The sequence below is a fragment of the Arachis hypogaea genome, chromosome 19, assembly GCF_003086295.3.
Source record: "Arachis hypogaea cultivar Tifrunner chromosome 19, arahy.Tifrunner.gnm2.J5K5, whole genome shotgun sequence".
NCBI classification, from domain to species: Eukaryota; Viridiplantae; Streptophyta; class Magnoliopsida; order Fabales; family Fabaceae; genus Arachis; species Arachis hypogaea.
The window spans coordinates 22,625,464-22,635,270 of NC_092054.1; the positions used below are offsets into that span (position 1 = coordinate 22,625,464).

At 36.6% G+C, this 9,807-nt stretch overlaps 1 protein-coding gene across 1 annotated transcript; it reads right to left on the reverse strand.

Annotated features, from left to right (window-relative positions):
- Window positions 1-631: 631 nt before the first annotated feature.
- Window positions 632-2,932, reverse strand: LOC112779957 (uncharacterized). Its single transcript, XM_072228323.1, has 4 exons — window positions 1,408-2,932; window positions 1,109-1,313; window positions 888-1,006; window positions 632-783 (listed from the first exon to the last, which is right to left on the reverse strand). Exons 1-4 carry the CDS (start codon window positions 2,930-2,932, stop codon window positions 632-634), a joined length of 2,001 nt encoding a protein of 666 aa, XP_072084424.1.
- Between the last annotated feature and the right edge of the window lie 6,875 nt (window positions 2,933-9,807).

A 9,807-nucleotide genomic window follows, 5' to 3' on the forward strand; every position in this document is an offset into this window, starting at 1 on the left:
ATTTGGATGATTTCTCCATGAAGGATTATAGGTGTTTCCATAGGGTTCTCCCATGTAATTCACCTCTGCCATTGCAGGATTCTCAGGATCATAAGCTTCTTCTTTAGAAGATGCTTCTTTAGTACTGTTGGATGCAGCTTGCAATCCATTCAAACTCTGAGAAATCATATTGACTTGCTGAGTCAATATTTTGTTCTGAGCCAATATGGCATTCAGAGTATCAATTTCAAGAACTCCCTTCTTCTGAGGCGTCCCATTGTTCACAGGATTCCTCTCAGAGGTGTACATGAACTGGTTATTTGCAACCATTTCAATGAGTTTCTGACAAAGTTCAGAAAACCGGACTGGTCATCAAACTGCTCTAGTCACTGGTTCACTGGTTCACTGGTCTAACCGGTTCAACTGATGGTTCAACCGGAAAAATCGTTTTAGAGTAGAATAATAAATAAATTATAAATACACATCCTAAAATATAATTATAGTCTGATACAAATCTTAAAATATATTCGAAATTAAAAACACTACATAAAATATCATCAACCAAATACATATGATCTTATCAAAATCCAAACTCAAAAGTTAAATAGTAATAAAAGCATATGTAAATATTAAATCCCAACATCATGGTTTATCAATTATCAAAATCCGCAAGAACTTGTTGCAAATCTGCTTCGGTGGGATGATCTTCACCTTCATTCCCACCCTGATCAGCAGAAGAAAGAGATGCAGCATAAAGACCACTACTACCACCGCCACTTTGATATAAATCAGCATCAATTTCACCTAATAAAATAGAAATGTTATCATTATATTATAAACTAGCAACATTCTAATAAATCATTAGAAACTAAATATACTATACTCATGCAATAAGTCATCCACATTACTAGAAAGATCAGACTCTTTCTCTACAACCTCTTCAGTCACCCAGAAGTCAACTTGACTGATACTTTCATAATCAATTGGATCATGTCGTGTCTTTTGCTTTCTTTTTTCTTTTTCCTTCCTAACAAGTTAAATACAATATATGGAGATTTAATAATTTACAAATTTATTATGATAAAGATTACAAATGAAACAATATAGTATTTCATGAAACATATATTACCTGGATTTAAGACGCAAATTATAGGTAACATAAACAATGTCATTCAGTCTATCATGCTCCAATCTATTTCTTCTTTTTGTATGAATCTGGTCCAAAAGGCTCCAATTTCTCTCACACCCAGAAGAAGCAGATGCTTGGCTAAGAATGCGAACAGCTATCTTTTGTAGACATGGAGCAGAGCCTCCGAATAACCTCCACCATTCATCTACCAATTATAAAACCATAACATATTATAAGATATTAATTAAGAACAAAGGAGCATAAAACAAGTTAAAACAAATATTCAACCATATTCTTACCAGGCTTAAGTTCAGATGCAGCTGGAATAACTTCTTGTCTATCAAAACTTTCCTTCCGATCTCTATATAAATGTATTTCTTTCATTGCCTGAACTGAATCCAAATTGTTACACTTGCAATACAAGGTAACAAGATCAAGCAAACCTCGCATAACATCAGGTGCTTCTTTATAATTTTCATTAAAAAAGAATTTAGGATTCAGGAAGTAAGCTGCCGCATGAAGATCTTTCTTCAAATGCTTGTCCCATCTTGAGTTGATAATATCTGTGTACGGCTGATATGCAGTCTTGGATTGCCTAAACATCTCCTTAATTGCATCTTCTGCCCTTAGCATTCCTTCATAAACATACCCCAAAGATGGGGGGTCATCAACATCAACAACCCTCAGCAAGTAAATCAGAGGGCTCACAAGTTTACATACAGTAAAGCAATCGTCCCAAAATTTAGCATCCAGAATAATAGCACTCACAGCTCTACCAGTAGCACTCCTTCCTAATTTGTGATCAGTGAAAATTGAATCTACAACCAATTGTTGCAACTCCTTTTTACGGTCAAAGATGCTCTTGAATGTAATAAACACAGTTGCAAACCGGGTTGCACCAGGACGTACAATTTCTCTCCACTTAGGTCTTTCTCTTAGCCAAGATAAGAAAATCGTATGATTGTACACAAATACTGTGATCTTTGAAGCACGAGTTGCAAGGTTAGAAATATGCGCCATGCTGCTTATATCTTTTAAAATAAGATTAAGGCAATGAGCAGCACATGGTGACCAATAGATATTATCATATTTTCTATTGATAAGCCTACCAGCAGCAACATAATTGGCCGTATTATCAGTCACAACATGCACAATATTATTTGGGCCAATCCATTCAATCACCTCAGAAAACAAAGTACACAAGTGTGAAGCATTTTTTACCATACTGGAAGCATCTACTGATTTCAGAAAGCACAAACCTTTAGAACAATACACCAAGAAATTGATTAACGTTCTTTGTCTTTGATCTGTCCAACCATCAGCCATGAGGGTACATCCAGTTTCCTTCCATGCACTCCTATAACTATCAACTAGCATTTGACTTTCTCTTTTAAGATCAGCCAACAAATGAACCCTTAACTTATCATAAGAAGGCCCCTTGTAACCAGGTCCAATACCAACAACCCCATCCAACATATCTTGGAAATATGGCGACATCACAGCATTAAATGGAATTTTACAATCCAAAAGCCACCGAGCAAATCGTTTATCAACCTCGTGTATCGCCTCTTTGTTTTGCATAACACTTTTAATACTTGGTTGAGCTCCTGGAGTTGTTCTTGGTGCAAACATAGGAGGAATGACTTTGGCTTTTTTCTTTGGATCGCCTCCAACTCCTTGCTGACTCAAGGTACGCTGCTGTTCCTGTTCTTCTTGAGCTATTGCCTCATCAATTGCATCCTCTACCTCATCACCACCCTCTTCACCAAAACTTACTTTTCTTTTCTTTTTGCTGGCCTTAATATCTTTCAACAAACTTTCCATCTATTTTTTCACATCATATGGAACTTTAGGACATTTTTTCACGTCTCCAGTAATCTTTGCTAGATGTTTCTTCATCCTGTGAATTCCACCTCCATTGAAAACTTGTAGACAAAATAAACATTGATATTGTGGTTTTCCATTCACGTGTTGTAGAGCAACATATTTCCAAGCTAAATCTGTTTTTTCCCTAAGGTTAGAAGAACCTTGTGAATGACTATCGTTAGCAGCATCATTCGGAATAGGAGTATCGGCAGACATGTTATTATTCACAGAAGCATTGTTATCAGCAGTTGCTTCTTGGTTAATACTATTTTCCATAACTGAAATTAATAAAACATGTATGAAATAGAAATTGACCAAACACAAATTGACCAAACACAGCCACTTACTTTTCAGATTATTAATTTCTTATGCTAATTGCTAACCAACAAACAGTCAAATAGAAATTGAGCAGAGGAACGAAGTTCACAGAAAATGCACAGTTCACAAAGAGCAAGTTCACAGGAATTGAAATCAGAAATTGAAATCAGAAAATGCACAGAGCAAGTTCACAGAAATTGAACAGTTCACAAATGAAGTTGAGCTGAAAATAGAAGACCAGCCAGCTTAACATTCAGATTTTTTATTTTTTATGCTCAGCAGCAAACAGAAATTGAGCCAAGGACCAAACACAAATTGACCAACAAATAGAAATTGTGCAACAAAGAGGAATTAAGCTGCAAAATAGAGCAGAAATTGAGCAGAGGACCAAACACAAATTGACCAAACACAGCCACTTACTTTTCAGATTATTAATTTCTTATGCTAATTGCTAACCAACAAACAGTCAAATAGATATTGAGCAGAGGAACGAAGTTCACAGAAAATGCACAGTTCACAAAGAGCAAGTTCACAGGAATTGAAATAAGAAATTGAAATCAGAAAATTAAGCCGAGGTCTAACTGTCTAAGTTCAGTTCACATTGAGGACAAAGAGAAAGAGAACATGAGCAGAGGTCTAAGTTCAGTTCAGTTCACAGAAAATTAAACCGAGGTCTAAGTGCACAGAAATTGAACAGTTCACATCGATGGAAGAACATGAGCAGAGGCGAAGGACAAAGAGAAATGAGCAGAGGACGAGTCACTCACCTGGGGTCGATGGAGGGCTACCGGTGTTGACTGTTGAGGACCGCCGATGAGAGGCTACTGCTGCTGGTGCTGAGACTTGAGAAGATGAAGACGATCGAGTTTGAGGGCTACTGGCAGGAACCAGGCGACAATGGAGATTGGAGGGTTGCTGGAGCTGAGGATGGCGACACCACGGGGGCGAAGGATGGCGACAGGGGGCTATGGTTCAGGCAGCGCCGCTAGGGTTCTTCTTCTCCATTGGAGATGATTCAGATGATGATTGATGAATGAATGGGGTCGGGGCTCGGGGGAAGAAAGGGGGTGGGGTGCTCCATGGGCGGGTCGGGTCGGGTTTGTTTTTTTTTATATTTTTTTTAAAACGTAAAACGGCGTCGTTTAGCTAAGCTGCGTAACCGGCCGGTCACCGGTTCGGTCCAACCGGCCGGTTCGCCGGTTCTTGAACGGTTCTTCTCTCTACAATTTTCAGATAAGGACCGGACCGCTTGCAGCGCCGGTTCGCGGTTAAACCGGTCAAACCGGCCAGTCCGGTCCGGTTTTTAGAACATTGGTTTCTGAGCTTCTGCAGGGGTTTTCGGATGAAGAGATCCTCCTACAGAATGGTCCAATGACATTTTTGACAACTCAGACAGACCATCATAGAATATACATATGATGCTCCATTCTGGAAGCATGTCAGTAGGACACCTTTTGATCAATTGCTTATATTTTTCCCAAGCTTCATAGAGGGACTCGCCTTCCTCCTGTCTGAAGGTTTGGATTTCCACTCTAAGCTTGCTCATCTTTTGAGGTGGAAAGAATTTGACCAGGAAAACACTGATCAGCTTTTCCCAAGAGTTCATGCTTTCCTTAGGTTGTGAATCCAACCATGTTCTAGCTTTATCTCTTACAGCAAAAGGGAAAAGCATAAGCCTGTAGACCTCGGGATCAACTCCATTGGTCTTGACAGTGTTACAGATTTGCAAGAATTCATCTAAAAACTGATGAGGATCTTCCAATGGAAGTCCATAAAACTTGCAATTCTGTTGCATTAGAGAAACTAATTGAGACTTAAGCTCAAAGTTGTTTGCTCCAATGGCAGGAATTGAGATGCTTCTTCCATAGAAGTCAGAAGAGGGTGCAATAAAGTCACCAAGCAACTTCCTTACATCTCCACCATTGTTATTGGGTTCGGCCATGTCTCCTTCTTTTTCAAAAATTTCTGTCAGGTCCTCTCCAGAGGGTTGTGCTTTAGCTTCTCTTAGTTTCCTCTTAAGAGTCCTTTCGGGTTCAGGATCAGCTTCAATAAGAATGTCTTTATTCCTGTTCCTGCTCATATGAAAAAGAAGAGAATAGAAAAGAAGAGGAATCCTCTATGTCACATTATAGAGATTCCTTTATGTGAGTAGAAGAAGAGAAGAATAGAAGAAGGAGAAGAGAAAAATTCGAACACAGAGAAGAAGAAGGGGTTCGAATTTTGAGTGGAAGAGGAGTGTTAGTAGATAAATAAATAAATAGAAAGAGATTTGAGGGAAAGAGAATTCGAAAATTAAAAAAATAAAATAAAAATATTTTTGTTTTTATTTTTAATATTAGTTAGAATTCAAAAAATAAAAAGAGAAATTAAATTAAAATTTAAAACAATTAGTTATTAAAAGGAATTTTGAAAAAGTAGGAGGGGAGTTTTCGAAAATTAGAGAGAGAAAATTAGTTAGGTGGTTTTGAAAAAGATATGATTGAAATAGAAAACTTTTTAAAATCAAACAAAAAGTCAAGTAGTTAATTGAAAAAGATTTGAAAATCAATTTTTTAAAAGATAAGAAGTTAGAAAGGATTTTGAAATTGATTTTGAAAAAGATATGATTGAAAATCATTTTGAAAAAGATTTGAAAAGGAAATTAGAAAGATTTGATTTTTGAAAGTAAAGTTGATTACTTGACTAATAAGAAACTAAAAGATATGATTTTAAAATTTAAAGATTGAACCTTTCTTAATAGGCAAGTAACAACTTGAAAATTTTTTGAATTAAAACATTAAATGTTAGTGAGATTTTCGAAAAGATGAAGTAAGAATAAGAAAAAGATTTTGAAAATCAATTAAAAAAAATTCGAAAATATGTAAAAATAAATGAAAAAGATTTGATTTTTGAAAAAGATTTGAAAAGATAGAATTTTGAAATTGAAATTTATGAGTAAAACAAGGAAAGATATATTTTTTATTTTTTATTTTTTTAGGAGAGAGGAAACATAAAAATGATGCAAAACATGAAAATTCAAGATCAAAATACATGATGCATGCAAGAACACTTTGAATGTCAAGATGAACACCAAGAACACTTTGAATATCAAGATGAACACCAAGAACTTATTTTTGAAAATTTTTAAGAAAAGACTCACATGCAAGACACCAAACTTAGAAATTTTCAAACTTTAGACACTAACAAATTGAAAATGCATATGAAAAACAAGAAAAGACATAAAACATGAAAATGCAGAGATCAAACAAAGAAGATCATCAAGAACAACTTGAAGATCATGAAGAACATCATGCATGAGTTTTCAAAAACTTTAAGAAAAGTTAAAAAGATGCAATTGACACCAAACTTAAAAATTGACACTAGACTCAAATAAGAAACATCAAATTTTTTGTTTTTATGATTTTATTAAATTTTTTTTTTCAAAAATTAATTGGAAAAAGAGAAAATAAGGATTTCAAAATTTTTAATAAGAATTCCAGGAATCATGCAATTTTAGTCTAAAGCTTCGGTCCATGAATTAGACATGGCTTACTAGCCAGCCAAGCTTTCAGTGAAAGCTCCGGTCCAAAATACTAGACATGGCCAATGGCCAGCCAAGCTTCAGCGGAACATTACATACAACAGCAAGATTGATAGAAATCAACAAGCTCTTGTGATGATAAGTTGAAACCTCGGTCCAAAAGATTAGACATGGCTTTACAGCTAGCTAGACTTCAACAGATCATCATGAAACTCTAGAATTCATTCTTAAAAATTCTGAAGTCACAGAATAATTAATTTTCATTTTTTTTTTGAAAATTTTTTCGAAAATAAAAACAATAAAAACAAAAAGCTTAAAATTAAAAATAAAATTACCTAATCTGAGCAACAAGATGAATCGTTAGTTGTCCAAACTCGAACAATCCCCGGCAATGGTGCCAAAAACTTGGTGCACAAAATCGTGATTGTTCAATCCCTGGCAACGGCACCAAAAATTTGATACGCACGTTCATAATCTCAATTCTTTTTCACAACTCCGCACAACTAACCAGCAAGTGTAATGGGTCGTCCAAGTAATAAACCTTACGTGAGTAAGGGTCGATCCCACGGAGATTGTCGGCTTGAAGCAAGCTATGGTCATCTTGTAAATCTCAGTCAGGCAGATTCAAATGGTTATGAGATTTTGATAATTAAAATATAAATAAAATATAAAATAAGATAGAAATACTTATGTAATTCATTGGTGAGAATTTCAGATAAGCGTATGGAGATGCTTTGCTCCTTCTGAATCTCTGCTTTCCTACTGTCTTCATTCAATCATTCATACTCCCTTCCATGGCAAGCTGTATGTTGGGGGATCACCGTTGTCAATGGCTACCGTCCGTCCTATCAGTGAAAATGGTCCAAGTGCGCTGTCATCGCACGGCTAATCATCTGTCGGTTCTCGATCATGTTGGAATAGGATCCATTGATCCTTTTGCATCTGTCACTACGCCCAACACTCGCGAGTTTGAAGCTCGTCATAGTCATCCCATCCCAGATCCTACTCGGAATACCACAGACAAGGTTTAGACTTTTTGGATCTCAAGAATGCTGCCAATTGATTCTAGCTTATACCACGAAGACTCCGATCTTTCGGAATGGAGGCTAAGAGATACACACTCAAGCTATTGCAGATAGAACGGAAGTGGTTGTCAGGCACGCGTTCATAGGTGAGAATGATGATGAGTGTCACGGATCATCACATTCATCAGGTTGAAGTGCGAGTGAATATCTTGGAATAAGACTTGAATTGAATAGATAAACAATAGTACTTCGCATTAATTTATGAGAAACAGCAGAGCTCCATACCTTAATATATGGGGTGTAGAAACTCCACCGTTGAAAATACATAAGTGATATTGGTCCAGGCATGGCCGAATGGCCAGCCCCCTAAACGTGATCAATGATAAAAAAATGATATAAAGATAGTCTCAAAAATGATCAAAAGATGTGAAATAAATCACTAAAAGTAGTTTTTATACTAAACTAGTAGCTAGGGTTACAGAAAATAAGTAAATGATGCAGAAATCTACTTCCGGGGCCCACTTGGTGTGTGCTTGGGCTGAGCATTGATCTTTACACGTGTAGAGACTTGTCTTGGAGTTAAACGCCAGGTTGCAGCCTGTTTGTGGCGTTTAACTCTGGTTTGTAACCTGTTTCTGGCGTTTAACTTCTGAACAGGGCAGGAAGTTGGCGTTTGAACGCCAGTTTGCGTCGTCAAAACTCGGGTAAAGTATGGACTATTATATATTGTTGGAAAGCTAGGGGTGGCAAAACGGGCCGGCCCGCCCCAACCCGTCCCTTCCCGCCTAGGCCCGCGCCCATAAACGGGGCGGACCAGCCTGCCCCGCCAACTAAAATGGGTTTAAAATACTAGCCCGCCCCGCTTTATGGCGGATTGGCGGGTTGGCGGGCTAGCCCGCTTCTTTTTTTTTTTGAAAAATAAAATTCATTAAAATTAACTAAAAAATAATAATTAAAAAATCAAATACAAATAAAAAATAGTCAAATTATAATATAATTTTTTATTATTTTTTTAATTTTTAACTTCAATAAAATTGTTCAAAATAATATTTGTCAATAGAATCATCTTTATTTTAAAAAATAAGTCACATAATTTGAGCATATATACGAAATTATAAAATAAAATAAATAAAGTTAATAACTAAAAGAAGAATAAAAACAAAAAATGAAAAAAAAGTGTTTAAAAATTCTATAATTATTAAGTTTATAATAGTAATCACTCTTTTATTTAATAAAAAAAAGAAAAATAAAAATCTTCGACTTGGCGGACCGGCCCACCCCGCCCCACCAAAACCTGCCAATTTGGTGGTGCGGGTTTGGCGGGTTTTTTAAATTTGGCGGACTCCAAATCCTAGCCCGACCCGCCTTTTTTAGCGGGTTTAGCGGATCGGCCTGACGGGCTCGATCCGTTTTGCCACCCCTATGGAAAGCCCTGGATGTCTACTTTCCAACGCAATTGAGAGCGCGCGAATTGGGTTTCTGTAGCTCCAGAAAATCCATTTCGAGTGCAGGGAGGTCAGAATCCAACAGCATCTGCAGTCCTTTTTCAGCCTCTAAATAAGATTTTTGCTCAAGTCCCTCAATTTCAGCCAGAAAAATACATGAAATCACAGAAAAACACACAAACTCATAGTAAAGTCAAGAAATGTGAATTTTGAATAAAATCTAATAAAAATATACTAAAAAGTAATTAAAACATACTGAAAACTACCTAAAAACAATGCCAAAAAGCGTATAAATTATCCGCTCATCAATGAACCTGATGAAGGCGACTCCCTATAGGACTTTTGCATTAAGGGTTCAAACTTGTTCCACACGAAGCTCTAGAGCTTCAAGGTTGAGCTACCCATCTTCGATGGTGATCGAGCAGAGGAATGGATTTTCAAGGCAAATGAATACTTCGAATGGTACTCTGTACTAACCGACATGCGAGTACGTATGCTTTTATTTCATTTAGCAGGACCTTCTTA

Excerpts from the sequence above, each read along its gene's own strand:
- LOC112779957 (XM_072228323.1), bottom strand. The coding sequence starts at position 2,932 with ATGGAAAGTTTGTTGAAAGATATTAAGGCCAGCAAAAAGAAAAGAAAA. Across the intron at positions 1,007-1,108 it reads AATTTGCGTCTTAAATCCAG|GAAGGAAAAAGAAAAAAGAA; the intron begins GTAATATATGTT and ends TTAACTTGTTAG. Across the intron at positions 784-887 it reads GAAAGAGTCTGATCTTTCTA|GTGAAATTGATGCTGATTTA; the intron begins GTAATGTGGATG and ends CTATTTTATTAG.